The sequence below is a fragment of the Rhinatrema bivittatum genome, chromosome 4, assembly GCF_901001135.1.
Source record: "Rhinatrema bivittatum chromosome 4, aRhiBiv1.1, whole genome shotgun sequence".
Classification (NCBI taxonomy): Eukaryota; Metazoa; Chordata; class Amphibia; order Gymnophiona; family Rhinatrematidae; genus Rhinatrema; species Rhinatrema bivittatum.
The window spans coordinates 287,430,873-287,455,670 of NC_042618.1; the positions used below are offsets into that span (position 1 = coordinate 287,430,873).

A 24,798-nucleotide genomic window follows, 5' to 3' on the forward strand; every position below is an offset into this window, starting at 1 on the left:
ACATTTTTAGTTTGGGGTAAACATTACGTGTCACATATGAAACATGTTTATCAAAAGAAAAATCTGCTTCAAGAATCACCCCTAAAGATTTAACATGATCTTTTTGTGCTAGCTGAGATCCATTTAAAGTAAGACCCATAGAAAGCTCCCCTAATCCAATTTTCAATAATTCTGTCTTGCCTGAATTAAGGACCAATTTGTTCTCTGCAAACCACCAAGCAATAGTTTGGAGGCAAACATTTAAATTATTTACAACATCCAATGATGAATTTCCAAAATGAGCCACAATTTGAATGTCATCCGCAAACATAAACAGGGTAGACCCTCATGATCTTATTAGATTTCCTAACAGAGCAAGAAACAAATTAAAAAGAAGGGGGGAGAAGGTTGAACCTTGAGGGACCCCAAGCATTGTTTTGTCACAATAATCACATTAACCAGGCCACTGGAACATCCTCCTTTTTTTTTTGTTTTCAGTCGGCAACCTCGAGTACCTTTACCCATGGCCACCACCTCATCATGTCCAGCTGTCAATCTCGCTACACAAGAGCTACTTGAATTATTGCAGAATTCTCGGCAGCTTTTGGAAGAGGCCACAGCCCAAGCTAAAAAACAGGCTGGCACCAGCCAGGAGAACTTGTATGGTTAAGTACTCGTAACCTACAACTATGGATGCCATTGTTAAAATTTGCTCCTCGGTTTGTGGGACCATTTCCAGTCGAAAGACAGATAGGAGACGTCACGTATAAACTCAGATTCTTCTCTTCGAATCCATGACATTTTTCATGTATCGCTTCTTAAGCCTGCAGTTCTGTCCTGGCCTACTAGGAAGTCCAAGCAGTCCTCACCTATAATTGTTGAGAATGATACTCAATATGAAGTACAAGAAATCTTGGATGTCAGGAAAAGGAAAAAGGGACTGCAACATCTAATTTCCTGGAAAGGTTATGGTCCGGAGGAGAACTCTTGGGAGTCCATCAATAACATTCAAGCTCCTCAATTTATCCGAGAATTCCATCAACGCTTCCCTCTCAAGCCTAGGCCGATGAGGCAAAAGGGGGGACTTTGCAGGGGAGGCACTGTTAAGAATCAAGTGGGATCGCCTCTTTCCTCTGTGATCCCATGGCACAGCAATGGCCGCCAGCAGCAGCTGTCTCCTGGAGCAACGCAACGGGAGGCTTGCTCGATCGTGGCTCCTTCCCCCATCACGCTGGCCATCCGTGCCGGAAGGTCCCACCGTAGCGCAGGAACATCAGAAATTTAAACAACAGCTCTGCTTCTCGTCCCTGCCTTAGCAACAGACTGCTTAGTGTGGGTTTTGCTTTCAGAGTTTTTTCTTGCTTGCCTCGACCTGGGCCTCTGGACCTTGATTTGTTCGCTGCCTACCCTGACTCTGGTTTGGACTCTGGATCTTGGATTGTTCGCTGCCTGCCTTGACCCTGGTTGGACTCTGGACTAGTTTGTGTGTGGCCTGCCTTGATTTCTGTCTGGTTAGGCCTTATCTTGGCTAGCCACCTTCAGAGCCACAGCCAGTCTTCATTCTAGGGAAGACTGTTACTTCCTATCATTGGATCCACAGAATCGTAACAAGCATACTCTTAGCTAACTGTTGGGTACATGGGCATGTATGTGAGATGTGCTTTAGCTAACTAGTTTTCACCTCCAAATGCAGTGAGGTGGAATAGAAATGTTTGGCTAGAGATGCAGTAGCTATGTCTTTACACCGTTGGGGACCAGTCAGTTGTCTAGCTATGCAAAGGTCATAGTGCAATCATAAACCATTGACCTCTAACATTGTGAAGATATATCACCTATGACCAAACAATGGCCCTTCTCTCTGGCTCTGGCAACAAATGTTATCATGACATAAGTCTTCAGTCAGAGGGCTACTTGAAAATGACAAAAAGCCCTAGGTGTAGTTTATCTCTAGGGAGCATAAATGTACAGGTGCCCGAGCCAGAGTACATAGTGGACATGTAAAGCCTGTGTTAAGCGCAAGATACACTAATCAGCTCCACAAGGCTTAACATTGGGTCCCTTACTTGAGTCTCCACTCCACCTAAAAGGCAATCTGGACAAAAACCTTTTTAGGTTCCACACTAAACAAAATGTTTTCTACTTGCAGGCTGTTCTAACATAGTGTTAGCAGAAGTGAGGGAGTAGTAGGTTAGAGAAGCCCCACAGCCTAAGAACAGAAAGCTAGAAAGCCTACTTGTTGCTTGGTACCAAGCAGACCTCCACAGACTGGCTGCCCCAGGATCTGTATAATACCTGTTCATTAACAATACACATGCTAGGCCAGTACATTAACGATGACCTGGAGAAGGACTGGGTGAACTGGTGGAGTAACTGGTAAACTGGTTAATTTCACTTATATGCTTATGTTTTAAAATTGGCCAATATATGTGCATAAATTGATACTTATGCGAGTAAGTCCTACTTTACATTCACATATAAAATATACATGCTTATATTTTTAAATTGAAGGGCGACCAAAATGGTGGGTGGTCTCCATCAAATGACTTATGAGGAAAGATTAAAGAATCTGAATATGTATACCCTGGAGCAGAGGAGAAGCAGGGGTGATATGACACAGACCTTCAGATACTTGAAAGGTTTTAATGATCCATGGTCAACAACAAAACTTTTCCATTGGAAACAATCTAGTAAAACTAGGGGTCACGATTTGAAACGTCAGGGAGGAAGATTCAGAACCAATGTCAGGAAATATTTCTTCACGGAGAGGGTGGTGGATGCCTGGAATGCCCTTCCAGAGGAAGTGGTGAAGATTAAAACTGTGAAGGATTTCAAAGGGGCATGGGATAAACACTGTGGATCACTAAAGGCTAGAGGATGGAAATGAATGAAAAAGCTTGGGGGTAACCTGCACAGAGCGGCAGTTACTACCCTTAACAGAATCATGGGGATAACCTGCACAGAGCAGCAGTTACTACCCTTAACAGAATCGTGGGGGTAACCTGCACAGAGTGGCATGTACCTCCTTGGGAAGCTTGCTGGGCAGACTGGATGGACCATTTTGGTCTTTTTCTGCCGTCATTACTATGTTAAAATTGGTAGGAAAAGTATGTGCGTTCAATGAATTAATATACATGGTTTCAAGTATTGCATGTATTTGGGCATAAACATACATACAGATGTATGTTAAGGAGTAGAGATATGTATATTTTATAAAGTGCAGATGTATCATATGCACAGATTATAAAATACTTGCATATATCTGCTTGCAGCCAAATATGTGCATATATATCATGATGCGCATTTGTTTGAAAGTTATCCTCAGCATGTTTTGGCAATTAGAGGTATTGGAGGATATGCATACATCAAATTTTTGTTCCATGAAATTGAGAAAGCATCTGCTACCAAAGTGAATGGTGTTGGTCTTTTAGATCAGAACACAGAGAGCCAGTGATTGAATAGCACTGCAAAGAAATCTTTTCTTTGGCATTCCCTGTAACTGAAATATAAATTGAACTGCATTGGGATGAAGAGACCACATGTGCAGTTGAAGTCTGATACTCAGGAAATCTGCTATAATATTATCTTTACCTGGAAGACGGATAGCATCTAGATGCATGTGTCTGTCTTGGAATCACCAAATTCCAGATTTTGCAAGCTTCCTGACACAGTTTTCAGGAATTTGCTCCCCTTTTATATGTAATATATAAGAATGTTAGAAATGCCATGCTGGATCAGACCAAGGTCCTTCAAGTCCAGCATTCTGTTTCCGACAGTGTTTCCGAGTCATTTACATCTTGAATGTAATGTGATTTGATTGTATTAGTCTTGTTAAGACAATTCTTGTTATGTAGGTTATTTTGTTACCCACCCCAAACTTTGATAGGCACAGGCTAAAAGCAATTATAAATAAATAAAATAAATGAGTACTCGCAGATCCCCAATAGTTAATATGTTTCTTGTATCTAGCTCCCAGGGATAAGTGCTAGCTTTCCCAAGTCTACTTGGCTAATAACTATTTATGGACTTTTCCTTCAGTAACTTGTCCAATCCTCTGACAACAGATTCCATAGCTTGATTCTGCACTGAGCTGAAAAAGTACTTTCTACGATTTGTTTTGAATCAGCTAGTTGCTAGTTTCATGGATTCTCTACTAGTCTTTGTGATGTTTTTTTTATATATTTTTTATTTATTAATCATATATACCTAACAAAACATATGATCATACTTTGTGAACACAATTATGATGGCTAAGATCAAAAAAAAGAAAAAAGATAATGTATAGGTGAAAATATAACATAGTAACATCACTTTCATACAAAGTCATCCAAATAAAGCAACAAGATACGGGGGAAGAAAAAACATAAGAGGAGCATTAGCTAAATAAGAAAAAGAAAAAATAAAGGGCCATAGCATGAATACACTCCCGAATACTAAACAAATCAAAACTATTGGTCTACATTGGGAACTGGAGAGGAAATTAAATTCTTCCTAGCATCAATGAATAATCTGAGCTGCTCAGGAGAAAAAAAATATAATTATTGGAACGATATTTAATATTGCATTTGCAAGGATAGCGTAACATAAAGGAAGCCCCTAATGCTAACACCTCTTCCTTAATGCTAAAAAAGCTCTTCTACGCTCCTGGGTCAATCGTGACAAATCTGGAAATATATGAATTTTCTGACCATGAAATTCAGAGTGAAAATAGTGGAAATATAAGGACATAACTTTACTTAACTCATTATCAAAAACAAAGGAAACAAGTAAAGTGGAAAACTCAATTATTTCATATCCGGAAGTTTCAAGAAACTGGGAAACACTGAAAGAAGATGGACAAGAACAAGAAGAAACAGGCAAAAAAAATCATCTTTGTTACCCCTGTCGGTCACAGACGGCTGCGACCATTCTGCTCACCTCTTTCTTCACTTCCCTGACTCCATGGGGTAGATTGGCAGCCTCCGCTAGCTACCTACGACCTGCCTACCACTTCCAGGCCTCCTGGGTCGGCACGGACGCCGCCGACCGCCATCTTGCCATCAGGTCCCTCTAAGGTGTGCGCACACAGGCCAGTCTTATCCACGTCATGGCGGGAACCTCGGGGGTGTCCCCTCCCGATGATGTCAGGATCTGAGGATATTTAAACCTGTTGGCCCTCTCTGAAGACAATTTGGCAAAGAGTCTCATCCTTGCTATTTCCGCCTCGCTTCCTGAGGACCCTGAGTTCCAGATTCCAGTTCCGACGTGGACTACTCAGGTACCTGTTCCTCGGGGGCCTCTCTTTCTTCCTGGCTATCCGCTCCTCGGAGGGCCTGATACTCCATCTGCTCCGTTCCCCAGGGCTTCCTGGAACCACTTGCTCTTTTGTGAGTAATCCGCCCCGCGGATCACTTCCTACCTACCTACCAAGTGCCTATCGGGTGTACCCTACATTGCGGGTCATTACCATCATTACGGAAGGTTCTGCCAGAAGTGCCTGCTCTACTATGCTATCGAGGACCTCACCGGTGCTTGCGGACCACTACTAGACCGACTGAGGACCCTCACTGGTGGCTCTGCGGGCCATTACCACTTCCACCTTGGTCCTCGACCGTGCTCCTCGCTCTGCAGGCCACTATCACCTCTCCTGAGGACTTCATCTGCATATCCTACTCTGCGGGCTTTACCATCTCTACCAAGGACATCATTGGTGTACCGCGCCCTGCGGGCCACTATCTCTGTCAAGGCCTCTTCGGTGTACCCCGCTTCACGGGCCACTACCATCTCTACAAGAGACCTCTCCACTGTACCCGCTTCACGGACTACTACCAGCGCTACAGAGGTATTCCATCAAGGTACTACCTATTCCATTGACTCTGTCTCAGGGCCTGTCTGACCATTTCTCTCTGTACCCCCTGCTCCATGGGTAGTGCTTCTCTGTCTTTAATAGAGACTCTATTCATTCTGTGCCTCCCTTAGCTGAGACCTAGCCTCCCAACAGTGGGGCTCACAGGGCTCCTCCCCGTGGCCGGAAACACCTCTCACTTCGGCCCAGGGTTCACACACCATCTGATACCTCAGATTCCTAACAGCCTTATTTATAGATGGTACTTTTCAGTAGGAAATTGCAAAATGTCCCAAAAATCTCTCTTCAAAGTCATAATAGAGAATTCGCCCATGATTCTTGGAAAATTAAGAAAAAGTAAATTTAAACATCTAGATGAATTTTCAAGATATTATACCCTTCTAGAAAGCAGTCCTCATTCCTGAATTAAATTTGCCTGAGTTGCAACAACAGTATCCATTTTTTATTGAAGAGAAATAATCTTAGTATCATGCTCAAATATTTTCAAATCATGTAAAGATACCAAAGGGTCTAGTTTAGCAGAAACAGAATCAAGCTTTTGAGAAACCAAAAATAAGTCTTGGCCAAAACGTGAAACCAATTCCCATAATTCCCATGTAGAATCCAATGTTACCTCAGGCAGTTTTATGGGGGGTTTAGGAAAAAAAAAAAAACCCATAGCCAATAAAGCAGAAAAGCTCAACTCAGGAGCAGAGGAAATTGTGCCTTTTCCTAAATCCTGGATAGGCACTTACTGAGAAGAAGCAAGCATCAGGAGAGATACTGCACTGTCCTCCGGAGTTGAAGCTGCAGATGCCGACAATTCACCAAACCCCTCCCGCGCGACAAACATGTCATCATTTGGTGTCGCTGAAATTGATGGGGTGAAGTCGTGACGTTGCACCGGTGGGGAGTCTTGAGTGTGGGGGCTGAGAGAAACCTCTCCCCCTAGGGAGACCGGCACTCCTCCGCCAGGACGCCCAATGGGGACCAAGCCACCCGAACCAACGAGAGTGGGAGAGGCAAAAGAAGTAATCAGATGCTGCCGCTCAAGGTACTTGGATTCAGGGGGTTACATCCTGACCTTGCCTTTACGTTTAGGTGCCATATGGTAAAAGAAATCAAATGAAGCAACAAGAGGTACGGAAGGCAGTTTTCAGTGACTCAGCTCATGCAGCCATCTTGCTTCCCCCGCAGAGTTAGTTCTTGGTGTTGTTTAAAAGGCTACATAACCATTCCTTATTAACTCATTTCCCCAACCACTCATGATTATATAAATTTCAATCATATCCCCTCTCAATCTGTTTTCCAAGTTAAAGAACACTAATCTGTTTAGCCTTTCTCCATAAGGGAGCTTTTCCATCCTCTTTACCATTTTTGTCACCCTTCTCGGTACCTTTTCTTTGTCCACTATGCTCTTTTTCAGATAGGGTGACCAGAACTGCACACAATTCTCAAGGTGTGGTCACACCATAGATCTATATAAAGGCATTATCATATTCTCAGATTTGTCCTCTATTCCTTTATAACTAATTCCTAACATTCTATTTGCCTTTTTGAATACTTACTGCACACTGAGTAGAAAAATTCAAGATATTGTCCACAAGGATTCCAAGGATGTTGACTCCTAACATGGAATCTAGCATAGAGTACCTGTATTGAGATTATTTTTCCTTATGAATCAAAACAATTTTGTATCATCTGCAAATTTGGTCATCTCATTCATTGTTCCTTTCTCTAGATTATTTATTATACATTGCTAATATATTGTCTGTTTGAATTTGCACCACAGTTCCCTTTAACCAATGTTTCAAATGACAGCCATGAAAATTGCTCTTATTTCTGGAAGGTTAATATGAAGAATTTTCTTTTGAATGGTCCAAGTTCCCTGACAGCAGACTAAACCTTGGTCGGAGGCATCTGTCATCAGTACTTGTTGAATCTAGAATTGGTGAAAATATTGGCCAGACAGCAGACTGGACAGTTGAACTCACCAATTTAAGATTTTGGAGAAGGTTTTGCAAAGATGTATCCTGTGTGGTATACATTTTTCATAGTTCAGTATATAGATTTTTCTTAGTTCAGTATGAAACAAAAAGAAAAACGTGCATAGATTGTATATGAAGTTGTCCATTTTACCTATTCTGAGAATCTACTCAATAGTAACAAACTGTCTAAATATGGGAAAAACTAAGACTTTGCTTTTTCTGACATGGGCAGCAACTATTGCTAGGCATTTGGTGAAGATTCTCAGAGCTACTAACAGGCCAAACTGGAGAGTACTCAATATTGGTAAGGAATTTCTCATACAGAAAACTGTAGGTACTGCCTGTGGTCAGGATAAGAATGGATAAGAATGTGTGTGAGCATCATTGAAATCCAGAGTAGTAAGCCCGTGTCTGACCTCTAGATGTGGAATTATGGTGCTAAGGAAGTTCATCTTGAACTTTCTCTTGAGGAATGTGTTTAACTCTCTTAGATCTAGGTTTGAATGTAGTCCCTCTAATCTCTTTGGGATTAGGAAATATCTTGAATAAATGCTCTCTCATTTTTTATGTCAGAAGTGGCTTGATTAGATGCACTCAAAAAAGGGCAGATATCATTTGTGATAGAATATAGAGTTGATCTATAGCGACTTGATGTTGTTGAGCTGCATTATTTAGTGTACTTATATTCTACTTTGCAGCACTTGTGAGAGGGTAAAGCTTGAAAATTTAGGCAATGACCCTTGAGAATAATTTTGTTAAAGTCTTCTCCCCATTGGAGAGCAGGATTTTGAAAGGACTGCTGAGTAACCCTTGGTTATACTCTATCACTTGGGCAAGATCTGGATTGTTGTTGCTGCTGCTGAGGCTGTTGCCTTTGAAATTAATATCTTTGACAAGGATATTGATTCCCCACTGGGAACCAACATCAATAATGAGTTGCCAGGCAGCTGCAGGGGACCAGCATCTTCAGTCTCATTCAACACAGATATCCTTGATACTGGTGCATCGATACTCCGCATCACCTTGTTCAAGGCTTATTGGATCTTCCTGTTCAACAACTCCTCAAAGATTGCTGATGCCACACAGGCTGAGGTAGAAGGTGTAGCCACGTCTTCCTGGGAGACCTGAGATGAATTGATGGCAGACACCTAGACCTTTGAAGACTGTTTGAGATGCCTAGGAATGAATCAAGGATGAGCTGGTCTCTCTGTAGGAAAGCTTCAAGGACTTCATGGCCAAAACAATAATGTCTTTGTTCCTGGCATCATGCATTGATGGAAACTGTGCTTTTTGGCCTTCATTCGACACTGGAACTTCTAGATGGCTGAGCCCTTTGCTTCAGGTGGGAAGACAGTCTATCTCCCTGGTCCTTCCCAGAGCTTGATGCTGAGGGGGGTCCGATGCCCTCTTGATGTCAATGCCCTACCTAGCATCAGATGCAGCTCCTGGGTCCATCGATATCAATGCCTTCAATGCAGAGTCCATTGGGCCAGTTTATGGTTCCTCACATGCTTTTCCATAAATGCAAGCCAAGATCTGCTCACTCCTAGGAGTCATGGCCATGCAAAGAGGACACCCCCTACCCCCAGACATTGTGACTAGCTCCCAGGTACAGCACACATCTATCATGGGATTCATAACAGACATGACTGTTGCACAGAGGATCTCTCTTGAAGCTGCTAATAGACTTATTCTTTAGGTGAACTGGACATAAAAACAATGCAGCAAAATCAAAAGACTCGATTTACAGAGAATAAATGAATATTGCAACTGTCTAATCTTTGCACTGATATTGAGCATACCAAGCTGTAATTATTTAGATATAAAGTAAAGACAAGTGTCTTTTGTACAACATCTAAACCACTTGTGTGTATGTCTTGCCTACTTATAAATAAAAATGTACACATTTAAAACTCAATGACCGAAGGGCAATCGATGCTCCTCAGTTCACCAACACCAGTGCACCGTGGAGGCGCCAAAAAAGAATGGAAACAAAGAACCAACTGAAAAACCTAAGAACAATTAAGAGAGAAGAATATAACCCTTGATAAAGCGATTCCTGCTCGGATAGGAAACCTGAGATCCAGGGAGAGGAGGAGCGCAAAGATCTGAGACCAATGGGCTGATTTGTCCTGTTGTGTTACAAAGAACATCCGTTAAAGGTAAAATGTAACTATTTTCTCAGAGAAGGACACAATATAAAAGCTATGAAATAAAAAATAAAGAAGCTGTGGTACAGTCAGCCAGTTCCAGGCTTTCTGATACTGGCCTACACTGAAAGTTAGGCCAGTATCAGGATCCCTGGAAGAAGAGAGATCAAATAAGCAGTTCCCAGGAATGACAGGAATTCCACAGAGCCAGATGGAGATTGAGAGTACTCCAGAGAGCCGGAAAGGACCAGAGGGAAAAGGGAAGAAAAAGGAAGAAGGTACCAGGCATAGAGCATGCTGTACTCCTGCTATAAGTCTGAAGTACAGGTTCCACTGAGAGTAGATACAATTCTTTTGAGGGTGGAAAAGAAATGTGTTTGAAGCTCAAAGAGAGAAAATCCAGAAGGTGAGCATTAAGTCCAGGACTACTTCTGGTTACTCTTGCCACAGTGGCAGGTTTAAATACTGTCAGTGTTAAATCTGTTCCAGATGTCCCCTGAGTTTAGGACTAAAAAATTTCCTGTCTTTGGCATAAGAAAGCCTGTCACTCTATTGTTAAGCTTCATGTGGCTCTACATCTTTGTTTTCATACCTTTTGAAGGGTCATTTCCCTCCATATAAGTCAAACAAAAGTATGGAGATTTCTTACAAATAAATTAGGAAAACAAAAGAGTGAAGTTATCCCACCAAAGGAAATCACATAGACAAAGGGAAAACCAATTACTAACTTACAAATGGTTGCTCACTTGGTATTTTTGAACATTTTAAACTTTAAATTTTTAAATTTTTGTATATTTTTTATATATTTATCTGAGACAACTTAATAGTTGAAAAAAACTTTTGAGGAAAAGTGAACTGCATCGGCAAGCCAGTCAGCGTCTCTCCTAAAACCTGGAGAGTGCTCGGTCTTCTCAATCACTTGCAGTCACTATAAATATACAGTCAATCTGACAACATATAAATCAAGAAGATTCAAAGAACTCATTACACGCCTTCAGAGGCGATTAAATCTTCAAATGTGATGCAGACACCTATACGGCACTCACATACCGTCTAACTCGCATGAAAGGTGTCTGCATCACATTTGAAGATTTAATCGCCTCTGAAGGCGTGTAATGAGTTCTTTAAATCTTTTTGATTTATATGTTGTCAGAATGACTGTATATTTATAGTGACTGTAAGTGATTGAGAAGACCGAGTGCTCTCCAGGTTTTAGGAGAGACGCTGACTGGCTTGCCGATGCAGTTCATTTTTCCTCACAAATTTTTTCAGCTATTAAATTGTCTCAGATAAATATATAAAAAATATACAAAAATTTAAAAATTTAAAATTTTCAAAAATACCAAGTGAGCAACCATTTGTAAGTTAGTAATTGGTTTTCCCTTTTGTCTATGTGATTACAAATAAATTAAACATAACTTTATTTATGCACCAAATTCCTGGTTGTATGATGTTCATGGGCCACATCAGCTACCTCCAGTATCAGAGAAAGAAAGGGTTACAGTGGTCAGGAAGGAACCCCATCACACAGCAATGATGGTAAACTGAAAGGTATCCTTTGATTGGGCAGAATAGCCCTTTCAGATAGATTAATAGAAAATTTAATTTTCGGGAAATGCGGTGGATGGGTATTAAACTGTATACAAACCCAACATCCATTAGAGGAGTTAATGGTTAAAACATAAGCATGAAATTGTCAGATTATCCCCACTTTATGGGGCTTGGACAGGGCTGAGCCCCAGGCGAGGGCATTCAGGCTGGGCCAGGCACAAGCTTAAAAACACTCAGGAGTCTCTAGCTTCATTTGAGTAGACAAAGGCCCTGAACTTGAAACTTGCAGGTAACAAGAGTTGGAGCAGACTGGATCTGGAGCTTAGCTACAGGCCAGGAACTGGAAGCAGCAGGCAAGCTGGAACAGGTGCTAGAAGCAAAGCTGGAATTGCAGGCCAGGAGCTAGTCAGAAAATGGATCACAAGCAGAAACAGAACTATTAAAAGACTAGAACTGATGGAACTACAGTAAGGAACTGAAAGATTAGGACTAAAGGACTGCAGTGAAAGATTAGAAACAAAGGACTGAAGTAAAGAATCTGGACAATCATGACTCTGCATGCAGAGTCCAATAGCAAGAGGGCAAGTCAGGGTGTGGTATTGGGAACTATCCGAAGTAGTCTTCTCTGCTGCCTCCCCTCTGCTTCAGAAGCTCCACTGGTCTGCAGGTCGTCTCCTATGCTGAACCTCATGGCTGATCTCATTTAGAGTCCTTGTCAAGGTTTTGCCCTGACAATTACAGATTATCAGTTAAGGATACATTTGTTGGAGAAATTACTTACTTGATAATTTCGTTTTCCTTAGTGTAGACAGATGGACTCAGGACCAATGGGTATAGTGTACTCCTGATAACAGTTGGAGATGGATCAGATTTCAATCTGACGTCAGCCCCTAGTACATATACCCCTGCAGGAAGTGTTGCTCTTCAGTATTCTCCTCGAAAAGCATTGTGGATATATGTATGACTGAGTAATTTGATTAACTTGAATAACTTCATATCTTGGTTAAACGTTATAACTTGATTAACTTGATTAAATTGAACTGGTTGGAACGACTATAGCTGGAGACCGCCAGTGTACTCAACCGGAAATAGTCGACACCTGGTAGGGTGGGTGCCCTAGGTGAATGAAAACATGGCTTACCCTTGAATCATTTGAAATTCCATGCGTAACGGCAGCCAAGGGTGGGATGCTGAGTCCATCTGTCTACACTAAGGAAAACGAAATTATCAGGTAAGTAATTTCTCCATTTCCTAGCGTGTAGCAGATGGACTCAGGACCAATGGTATGTATAAAAGCTACTCCCGAACCAGGTGGGAGGCTGCCTGTGACCCTCTTAGTACTGCCTTTGCAAATGCCGTGTCCTCCCGAGCCTGAACATCCAGACAGTAGAATCTGGAGAAGGTGTGGATGGAAGACCATATCGCCGCCCTGCAGATCTCAGCAGGTGACAGCATTCTGGTTTCTGCCCAGGATACTCGCTGGGTTCTGGGAGAATGGGCCTTTACCTGTCGAGGTGGAGACTTGCCTGCTTCTATGTAGGCTGCCTTGATGACTTCCTTGATCCAGCGGGCTATGGTTGCCCGCGAGGCCGCTTCCCCTTGTCTCTTCCCGCTGTGAAGGACGAAAAGGTGGTCCATTTTTCGTATGTGTTCCGACATTTCCAGGTATCTGGACAGGAGTCTGCCTATATTGAGGTGGCGTAGACTACGACCTTCTTCCGAATTCTTCAAGTCATCCGGCGATGGTAGTGAGATGGTTTGATTAAGATGGAAGTGTGATACCACCTTGGGAAGAAATGAAGGGACCGTGCGTAGCTGGAAGGATCCCGGGGTGAGTCTGAGGAACAGCTCACGGCAGGACAGTGCTTGTAGTTCTGAAATGCGGCGGGCTGAGCAAACTGCCAGCAGAAAGGCTGTCTTTAAAGTTAACAGACTGAGGGACAGACCTCGGAGGGGTCTGAAGGAGGTTCCTGCTAGGAAATCCAGGACCAGGTTGAGATTCCACAGAGGTACCGGCCACGTTTGTGGTGGGAGGATGTGTTTGACTCCTTTCAGGAAACGTGACACGTCTGGGTGAGAAGCTATGCTGTCGCCCCCGCTCTTGGGGCCGTAGCATGACAATGCGGCCACCTGTACCTTGATAGAGTTGAGGGACAATCCCTTCTGTAGCCCATTCTGTAAGAATTCCAGGATCACGGGAACTTTAGTTGAGCGTGGCTTGATGTCATGGTCTTCGCACCAGGCTTCAAAAACTCTCCAAATCCTTATCTCCGTTAGAGATGTGGAGAACTTGCGTGCTTGGAGCAGGGTGTCAATTACAGCCCCCGAGTATCCGCTCTCTCTCAGGCGAGCCCTCTCAAAGAGAGCCCTCTCAAAGAGAATTGAGCTGGATCCTCATGGAGGTCCTTGTTGGAGCAGGTCTCCGTGTGGAGGCAGTGGTAGGGGGTTCCCTGCCAGTAGTCTTCTCATGTCGGCATACCACGGTCTTCTTGGCCAGTCCAGGGCCACCAGAAGAACTAGTCCCCTGTGAGGCTGTATCTTGTGAATGATTGCGCCTAGCAGGGGCCACGGTGGGAAAGCATATAATAGGGTCCCCTGTGGCCAGGGCTGTACCAGGGCATCGATCCCCTGGGACTGAGGTTCCTGCCTGTGGCTGAAGTACCTGGGTACTTGGGCGTTGGTCCGGTTTGCCAGAAGGTCCATGTCTGGTGTCCCCTACCGGTTCACTATCATTTGGAACGCTGCCGACAACAGCTTCCATTCTCCTGGGTCTAGACTTTCCCTGCTGAGGTAGTCCGCCGTGATGTTGTCTTTCCTGGCGATGTGGACGGCCGAGATCTTTTGGAGGTTTACTTCCGCCCATGTCATTAGGGGTTCTATTTCCAGAGACACCTGTTGGCTTCTGGTTCCCCCCTGCCGGTTGATGTAGGCCACTGTTGTGGCGTTGTCTGATATTACTCTGACCGCTTTGTCTTGGAGTCTGTGGGCAAAGCGTAGGCAGGCTAGTCTGACTGCCCGGGCTTCTAGGCGGTTGATGTTCCATCCCAACTCTTCTGCGTTCCACTGCCCTTGGGCAGTTAATTCCTTGTAGTGAGCTCCCCATCCTCATAGGCTGGCGTCTGTGGTGAGCAGGGTCCAGGTTGGGGAGGATAGTCTTGTTCCCTGGCTCAGGTGGCTGGCCAGTAGCCACCACCGTAGCTGGGTTTGAACCCTGCCTGGGAGTGATAGACGTATGGCGTAGTTCTGAGACAGCGGATTCCATCGTGATAGAAGTGAGCGCTGCAGGGGTCTCATGTGAGCTTGCGCCCATGGTACTACTTCCAGTGTGGATGCCATCAGACCGAGGACTTGTAAGTAATCCCATGCTGTGGGGCAAGGTTCGCTCAACAGGCTTTGTAACCGGTTCCACAGTTTTGATCTCCTTATGGGAGTCAGGCTGACCTTGTCTTCTTTTGTGTCGAATCGGACTCCTAGGTACTCTAGAGACTGTGAGGGCTGCAGACAACTTTTGTTTGTGTTGACCACCCATACTAGGCTCTCCAGTAGAGTTTTGACTCTGTTGGTTGCTTGGTGGCTTTCCTCTGGGGATTTCGTCCTGATCAGCCAATCATCTAGGTAAGGATGTATGAGGATTCCTTCCTTCCTCAATGTTGCCGCCACCACCACTATGATCTTGGTGAACATCCGAGGTGCTGTGGCTAACCCGAAGGGTAGGGCCCGAAATTGGTAGTGACGGTCCAGGATTTTGAAGCGTAGATAGCGCTGGTGTTCCTGATGAATTGTAATGTGTAGGTAGGCCTCCAAAAGATCCAGGGATGTGAGAAACTCTCCCAGTTGTATTGCCCTTATTACGGAGCATAGGGTTTCCATGCGGAAGCGGGGAATCCTCAGGTGGCGGTTGACAGACTTGAGGTCCAGGATGGGCCTGAACGTCCCCTCTTTCTTGGGGATGATAAAATAAATGGAATAATGCCCAGTATTTATTTCTTGTGGAGATACTGGGATTATGGCCTCGAAGGCCAGTAGTCTGGTTAGTGTAGCTTCCACTACTACCCTCTTGGCGAGGTTATGGCAGGGGGACTCCACGAACCTGTCTGGAGGGATTCGTAGAAAGTCCAGATAGTACCTCTCTCGAATGATGGCTAGGACCCATTTGTCCGAAGTTATCTCGACCCATCTGTGGTAGAATAGGGCTAGTCTGCCCCCTATGACTTCTTCCCTTGGATGGGTCGGCTGAATCTCATTGTGGGGTACGGCTGGGGCCTGTACCTGAGCTGGTTCCCCTCTTGTTGTGCTTAGTCCGAAAAAACTGGTTCCTGCTCGTAAGGCGGGGCGCTTGATAGATGTTTCTATATGGATTGAAGCGCTATGAACTTCTGCCCCTGGCGGGCTGGGGGAAGGGTCACTGGTTCCTCTTCTTCCTGTCCTCCGGTAGGCGCGGCAATGGGGACTCGCCCCATTTGTTGGCCAGTTTCTCTAGCTCGCTGCCGAACAGCAGGTATCCTTTGAAGGGCATCCTTGAGAGGCGAGTTTTGGAAGATGCGTCGGCCGACCAGTTTCAGAGCCAGAGTTGCCTCCTGGCAGCCACCGCAGAGAACACTCCGCTGGCCACCGTGTGCACCAGATCAGAAGCAGCACCCGCAAGGAATGACATTGCTGGTTCCATGACCTCTCCAGGGGTGTTGCTCTTGGTCTGAGATAAGCAGGCATGTGTCACTACGGTGCAGCAGGCCGCTATTTATAGGGACATAGCGGCTACGTCAAAAGATTGTTTAAGGATGGATTCCAGACGCCGGTCACGTGCATCTTTGAGCGCTGCTCCTCCCTCCACTGAGATAGTGGTGCGCTTCGAGACCACGCAGACCATGGCATCAACTCTTCGCCATGTGAGAAGATCTTTGGCCGCCGGATCCAGGGGATACATGGCTGCCATAGCTCGTCCCCCTTTGAATGTGGAATCTGGAGTGCTCCATTCCAGGTCAATTAGCTGCTGGATGGCTTGTAACAGTTGGAAATGGCGGGAGATCTGGTGGAGGCCCTCCAGTAGGGGATTCGGCTTGGGCCCCCCCCGAAGCATCTGGGCCCGGAATAGCAAGCTCCCTCAGGCTGTGGGTTACCAGGTCAGGGAGCTCGTCCTTGGTGAAAAAGCGTCTCATAGTTCGGTGAGGCTCTGTCCCCAGGGGGCATTCCCCCTCTTCTAGGGGCTCTGCCTCCTCTTCAGAGTTGTCCATGTCCCCATAGGTGGGGCTCCTGGGCGGTGGAAACCTTTGTCTAGGCCTCGAGTGGCCTGGGGCATAAAGGTCCTCTGGTGGAGGATGTTGCTGGTCAGCCAGGGGTTCTGTTTGCATGTGAACAAAAGGTGTGTAGCCCTTTGAAGAACTCCACCCATGAGATAGACGCTGGATCCAAGCTGAGGGGCATTGGGTCCCTGGGGGTCCCCATTTGTGGGGGTGTCCCGCTGGGAATTGCAAGGTCCGGGGTACCCACTGAGGAGCTATTACTTGGCCCTGAGTGGGAGTGGCCCTGGGCTGGATCTCCCAGGGCCTCTCACACTGAGCGCACAGGGCTTTGGCCTCCTCGCTTTGTGCAGCTCTGATATGGCATGCTGGGCAGAGACCTTGAGCCTTTACCTCTGTTTCTGGTGGTGCCATGGTTGTTGGCGAGTAAACCCTTATGCGCTCCGGTGCGTCTAGATGTGCGTGTGGGTTGTGCGTGCAGTTGTGCGCCCAAGTCGTATTATGCGCTTGGCCCAGTAGGCGCGCGTGTATCTTGTGCACGCGGCCCTTGTGCGTGTAACTTATGCGCACAAGGAATATGTGCGCGTAACTTTATGTGCACATGTAATTTCTGCGCCTAAGTAAACTTGTGTGCCCGGCCTGAGACTATGAGCGGAGCGGCGAATAGAGCCAAGATGGTGACGGCAACCACGCGGGCAATATGTTGACTACCTCGGAGGGTCTCCACGTGGGTAGACCCTTGGATCTAACCGGGGCCTGGCCCTGCTAGGGCAGATCAACCCGGCGGCACTGGTCCCGGCCGGCGACCTGTGCAACTCCTCAAACCTCGGAGTCAGCGCTGAAGATTTCTACCTTACCTTGTCTTCGGCGCTTCCCGGTTTTGATCCAGGCGGTCTCAGGCTGTGGGGCGAGAGGTCAAATACCTTCACCGCTGCGCTCGAGGGGGGACCCACTGCCTCTCAGCCATGCCCGGGTTTCGGGGGGCTAGGTCCTCGCCGCGATTCGGCTGCTGGACAGAGGCTCACCTCCGAGGGACCACGGAAATCACCTCGGGAAATCTCAACTGGGGGAGGGACCCAAGGGTATCACCGCAGGAGAAAGGGGCTAGTCTTCAGAGGTAGATTTCGTCTTCAAATTTGGATTTTCTTCTTGAATTGGTTCTAACGCTGCGAGAGCGAGCAGATAGTCCCTAACTGCCATTGAGAATGAAAATACTGAAGAGCTGCACTTCCTGCAGGGGTATATGTACTAGGGGCGGACGTCAGATTGAAATCTGATCCGTCTCCAACTGCTATTAGGAGTACACTATATCCATTGGTCCTGAGTCCATCTGCTACAAGCTAGGAAATCCCGTTTTTTTTCCATGGCAATATAGTCATTAGCAAAACATATTAGAAGATGGATATTGCCTGGGATCCAGGTGGGAGACAAAGTTAAGGACATTTAACTAGGGCATTTGCTTTTTGAGTTTTATTCTTTTTGTACCTTTGGTGCCCAATAAAGATTCATTTGTGCTGACATCACCTACTTCCTGCTGCTGCAGCGATTTACAGATGAAAACAAGTTTTTCAAAATCAATACTGACTACTCTTGAAAAGAGCTTTCTACTCGAAACCTAGCCAAAACAGAAGTCTTTAAAATGGAGCTAAGTATATTCTACATTTTGTATCTTTAATATGTCTAGTTTGTTGCAAATAAAAATAATGCGGAGTTCTGGGATAATTACTTTAGCCTGAATGAGACAGCCAATGTTGTCTGAAGCATTTGAAAACTATATATAAGGTCCCAACATATTAAATAATATTTTGTATTATAAAAGTCTTAAGTGGCTTCACTGTGAAGTTTGTTTATTATAAAGAATGACTGAAATTTCCTTCAGGTTGCACCGCTGAATATACAAGCTACCTTAAAGTTAGTCACATATGTTTCTGTGGCTAACTTTAGGACAGGTCAGCAGCACGACCAAAGTTAGCTGCATAAGTTAAGCTCTAACTCCGAATATCATAACTTATGTGGCTAACTCCGCTCCTACCAGAAACACCTCTCGCCTGCCCCCAGAATGCACCCGATTTGTGCGACTAAATTCTAGCCCCATAACTTAAGGGGCAAGAATTTAGCCACATACACCTTTCCTTATCACCAGTTAGCCATTAGAAAGATAATTTTTAGGTTCTCCGTCTAAATGGATTTTGAAAATAGACTTCATAGTGTCAATAGAAAAAAAAAGAAAATATCACATTCACAAATTATTTAATCACAATATTGCACTTACACCTTTAAGGACATCTTCTCGGTAGTCACTGAATTTCATAAATAGGGCTACCTTCCAACTTGTATTGCAATTTACAGCATTTACCTATTCAAGAAAACATGAAGTAGTTATAAGATACACTGTTAGACCATGAGGTATAATTATAGCATTAGCACTTATCAGGTTTTGCCAGGTTGCTACCAACAGGCTAAAAACTCTTCCGAAACCAACCAATTAGAAGCCAGCAGGTTAGTGCTGTCCTGGTATCATCCAAAGTGATAAAAAAAAAAAAGTAGCAGATAAATAAAGCATTACCTAACAGCACTGTAGGCCATAGGGTAGATGGGTTGATATTAACAGGTTAAAACTCCCCAGAAACCAATCAACTTCATACCAGCAGTTTGGTGGTGGTCATGTACTATCTAGCCAGGTCAAAGTACCTAAGCAGCCAGATGTTTAACATAACCTTAATCAATGTGCAATCTATCCTTAAAAAAGCACCCATCCTCCACGTCCTGCTCACTGATGACAACCCTGATATATGCGCCATTACTGAATCCTGGCTAAAGGACTCAGATCAGGTTTTCATCAACCAACTCCCCCTACAAACCTATGACATCTTCTCCATCCCGAGACCCAAAAAAAAAGAGGTGGAGGGCTACTCCTATCTGCCAAAAAACACCTCAACCTTAAACTGCAACCCTCCACTCCCCCCCCCCCCACCCCCGATTAGAAATTGGGCTTTTTAAATCTACCGCCCTTCAGGTCTGCCTCATCTATGCCCCCTGATTTACTCGAGCATGACCCTTCCCCCCTCATTGAATTTACTGTAGACTCTCTCAAGCCTGACCTCCCTACAGTCATACTCGGAGACTTTAATCTCCATGTGGATGCCAGCCCCATATCGCCAGCCTGTGAAACCCTCCTGGTCTCCCTCAAAGCCTTAGGGTTCAGACAACTTATTGCTACGCCTACACACAAAGCAGGGCATACCCTTGACATCCTCTTGGTTAATTCCCACATCCTAGCACCTAACATCCCTGTAGCTTCTCGCATCCCCTAGTCAGACCACTTCCTTATCAATGCCTGTATCACTCTCAACTTCCCCTCCTTGGCTTCACAAACACAGAAGAAAACTCTCTCTTTCCGTAAACCATGCTCCACAGAGGCCCTTACCCTAGCATTTGAAAAAGCATCTGGGAACCTTGACCTAATTCTGATGCAGCCCTGCACTCCTGGAACAACATCACCAACACAATAGCTGATGAACTCTGTCCCATGACCCATAAAGAAATCCCCATCTCGCAGAATGAGAAAAAACCATGGTACACCAGTGAACTAAAAAAGATAAAACATGAGCTCAGATCCAAGGAACGCATCTGGCACAGACAACCCTCCCCCACACACAAAGCAATATATAAACACACACTACACAATTGCCGTCAAGTCACCCTCCAAGCCAAACGGGACTTCTATTCATCCAAAATCCATGCATACCAATTCAACTCTAATGCTCTATTCTCTTATGTTGCAGATCTCACAAAGTCATCTCCCCCCACCTCCCACGAAGAAAACACCAAGGAAAAATGTGAAAAACTTGCTAAGTACTTCCATAACAAAATCTCCAATATTCTCCTTCATTTCCCCACCAAGCCCACCCACTCTCCCCCACTCCCTAACCACAATGGCAGCAGTCTTAGTTCCCTCGACCTCACAACAGCCCGGGAGATAGAAACCATCTTAAAAAAGATGAAACCTGCCTCCCACATAGCAGACACAATCACCTCAAAAACCCTACTCTCCATACCTACCACCATTGCTAAACCCCTAGTCGATATAATAAATTCTTCACTGACTTCCGGCAAAGTCCCAGACCCCCTCAAACTTGCCATCGTCAAGCCTCTCCTTAAAAAGTCCACCCTCGACCTCTCTGACCCAGCAAATTACAGGCCCATCTCCAACCTGCCTCTCCTTTCCAAGATCCTTGAAAAGGTAGTCAACACTCAACTCACAGACTACCTCAAAGACCACAATATCCTACACCCATCCCAATTTGGCTTCCGTAAAGGTCGTAATACCGAGAATCTCTTGTTAGCAATCACAAACACTATCCTCATAGGCATGGACCAAGGGAAAGCGTTTCTACTTGCCATCCTAGATATCTCAGCAGCAATTGTCATGGTCAACCACCAAATCCTTCTTTCCTGGCTGGCAGAGATAGGCATCTCTGACACAGCACTCTCTTGGTTCTCCTCCTACCTCACCCACAGAGAATACGTAGTAAAAATTGACAAGTCCGAATCTTCCCACTTTCCACTCACGCAAGGCGTTCCCCAAGGATCTTCCCTATCCTCCACCCTTTTCAATATCTATCTCCTGCCCCTCTGCCACCTCCTCTCTGACCTAGGCCTAAACATCTTTTTGTATGCCGATGATGTGCAAATTCTCATCCCCATTCAAAATACCCTCAAAGATTCCCTGCAATTCTGGGAATTTTGCCTAGTTTGCATTAACTCCCTATTATCCAACCTCCACCTAGCACTTAATGCTGCAAAAACGGAAATCCTCATCATCACTAATAAACCTGAACCCACATCTCCCCCCACCTTAACCCACTCCCTACCACCCTCTGTAAGAGACCTAGGAGTCCCCCTAGACCAACACCTTAACTTTAAACCACACATTATGTCCTTACTAAAAGGGGGTTTCTACAAACTCCGAATCCTCCAAAAGTGTAAGCCTCTTCTCCATGCCCAAGATTTCCACCTAGTCTTGCAGATGACCATCCTCTCTAAATTGGACTATTGCAACTCCCTGCTTATAGGCCTCCCATATTCCACCATTAAGCCCCTACAAATCCTACAGAACTCCATGGCAAGAATCATCACCAACACTCATAAGAGAGAAAACATCACCCCCATACTAAAGGATCTGCACTGGTTACCCATCCCTTTCCACCTGCAATATAAAACCCTCACCATCCTTTACAATGCACTAAATAAAAATAAGTCCGCTTGGCTCAAGGTAATGCCCCACTTCCATTCCTCTAAGCGCCCTGTGAGATCCGCCCTCGCAGGCACCCTGCAAACCCCGCCCCTCAAAACTGCACGCCTTACCACAACCAGAGAAAGAGCCTTCACTATTGTGGGCCCCACCCTCTGGAATTCACTTCCCACCCATCTTCGTCTTGAACCATCCTTGCACACTTTCAAAAAAGGCATCAAGACATGGCTTTTCCGGCAGGCCTACCCAGATCCCAATCAAACCTAGACCTCCTCCCTCAACCTCTCAAAATTCATCCAACCCCTGATATTTATGCTCTATGATTATGATGTAGTTTCTTTTAGCTGTTCATGGCTAATTCTCTTATCCATTGCACTCCGCCCCAATGATGTAATCTAAAGAAATGATGTAAATAAGTTACTTATGTTATGTTATTATGGTTGCTCCTTCTACTTTTACTTCTGCTCTTTTCTCTCTCTCTTTTTTCCTCTCCCGCTCCCTCTCCCCCTCTTCTTGCCTGCTCCCACTCCCTGCTCCTCGTTCATTGTAATTCCTCCTTTCCTGGGTTTATTGTAAACCGGTGTGATGTGTCTCTCAAACGTCAGTATATCAAAAGTTCTTAAATAAATAAAAATAAATAAATACATAGTCATTAATTTTGGTAGATGCTTAGAATATTACAAAGTTTGGTGGTAAGATGTAAGTTTCTGTGTGTTGGGGGCAGTCTGCTGGGTATTGGATTAAGTATGGAAAACTGTATGCTCCTATAACCAGGAATGTAGAGAAACACAGAGTAAAATAGCATAAACAGATTTAGATAAAGCAATCAAGCTTCTATGGCTGACAGCTGAGACATAGCTAAGCAGCATATACCAAATAGCTGAACAGAATGGATGGGCCAATTGATTTTCATCTGCTGTCATCTACTATGTTTCTATGATTTAGCCATCCATAATTATATAAAAAGGTGCATCATGTTTGCAAGCTTTACATTATATTGGATAATACATTTTTACTTAAAAAAAAAAAAAAGGTGCATCACATAAATATATAAAAAAGTTCATTAATAGCATTGGTGTGTGGTACTCTAAAGAACTAAAATAAACTGGTTGTAGAACTAAGAAGCCTAGTAACATTAGTCCCATTATGGGATCTGCTTTTTGCCAGTATGGCTTGTGTTCTTTTAATCTTCCCTAGGTTATTTGAAGACAGGGAATCCTACCTCTTTACATCCTTGATTATCCAGGAGCTCTATGTTACTGGCATGCAGGGGCTGTCCTGCATTAACTGGCATCAATACAACCTTGTCTCCCACAACAACCTGCAGACAAAATATAAACAACAGCTTATGAACTCAAGATATAAACAGAGAAATCTTTCATTAGCAGTCTCCTATTCTACAAAAAAGAACCAAAGCCTAAATATTCTAACAACATTCAATAAAAAATTTCAAATATAATAGAAACAGATGTCTACTTCATTTTACAACTAGTCAGCTACCCTAGTTCTCTAAATCATTCACTTACATAGATTTCAATATGATTGCCCTCATTAATATCAGAAATGTTGCATTATAATCCTAAAATTTTGCTTAGAAAATCATTGGATAATCTCAGCAAATAAAGCAACACCTTTTTTTTTTTTAATTGGCAATGGTCATACAGCAAACGTAACACTGCAAAGTAGCAAATTTATAAGAGCAGTGCCCATCATGTACGCCAGGTGTCATCATAGCAAAAGTTAAAAAGAAGAACAATGAGTAGTATTGATGATAAGTAATATTAACAATAAGCATCATAATAGCAACAATAGACAACAGAAAAAGAACATTGATTTTCCCCCTTTTCACTCTCCCCCCAACTCTCCCCTTCCCTAGGTTACAGAAAGAAAAAGGAATACAAATCCAGTTCTTGATTAGTAAAAAGAATACTACAGGCAAACAAGGATCCATGTTCAGTAAACTAAATCAGGAAATAACAATTCCTCAACGCAGACCAAAAATCAAATTGTGAAACGGATCTCAAAAGAGCAAAGTCTATAACATATTAGTTATATAGCACATTCTTATAGACTAGGACTTACTATGTAAATATCAGTCCTGGAATCAAGTGGTAAGGATTGAACATACTGGGGTAGATTTTCAAAGGGGTACGCGCGTACCCCCTGAAAACCTACCCCAACCCCCCCCCCTGCGCGCGCCGAACCTATTTTGCATAGGCTCAGCGGCGCGCGCAAGCCCTGGGACGCGCGTAAGTCCCGGGGCTTGCATGGAGAGGCGTGGCGGTCGTGACGCGGCGTTTCGGGGGCGTGGCGCGGGTGATGCGAAGTTTCGGGGGGCGGCACCATGGGCGTGCTTTCGGCCCGGGGGCGTGGCTGTGCCCTCCGGAACAGCCCCTGGGTCGGGTGATGGCGCGCCACCAGCCCGCTGGCACGCGCAGATTTACATCTCCCTCTGGCAGGCATAAATCCAGCGATAAAGGTAGGGGGGGTTTAGATAGGGCCGGGGGGCTGGGTTAGATAGGGGAAGGGAGGGGAAGGTGAGGGGAGAGCGAAAGAAAGTTCCCTCCGAGGCCGCTCCAATTTCGGAGCGGCCTCGGAGGGAACGGAGGCAGGCTGCGCGGCTCAGCACGCGCAGGCTGCCCAAAATCGGCAGCATTGCGCGCGCCGATCCCGGATTTTAGCGGCTACGCGCGTATCTATTGAAATCCCGTCGCCTCTTGTTCACGCCTGGTGCGCGAACAAAAGTAAGTGCTCGCACAAAATTATAAAATCTACCCCACTCTCTCCATATTGCCCATATTTGAGCATACCTTTTAGA

At 44.8% G+C, this 24,798-nt stretch overlaps 1 protein-coding gene across 1 annotated transcript in view; it reads right to left on the minus strand.

Annotated features, from left to right (window-relative positions):
* Positions 1–24,798, minus strand: part of ITPR2 (inositol 1,4,5-trisphosphate receptor type 2) — a 1,380,003-nt gene that overhangs the window by 1,119,286 nt on the left and 235,919 nt on the right. Inside the window, 2 exon segments of the mRNA XM_029597493.1 lie at positions 18,999–19,082; positions 23,203–23,301. Of these exon segments, the coding sequence (XP_029453353.1) occupies positions 18,999–19,082; positions 23,203–23,301 (183 nt within the window).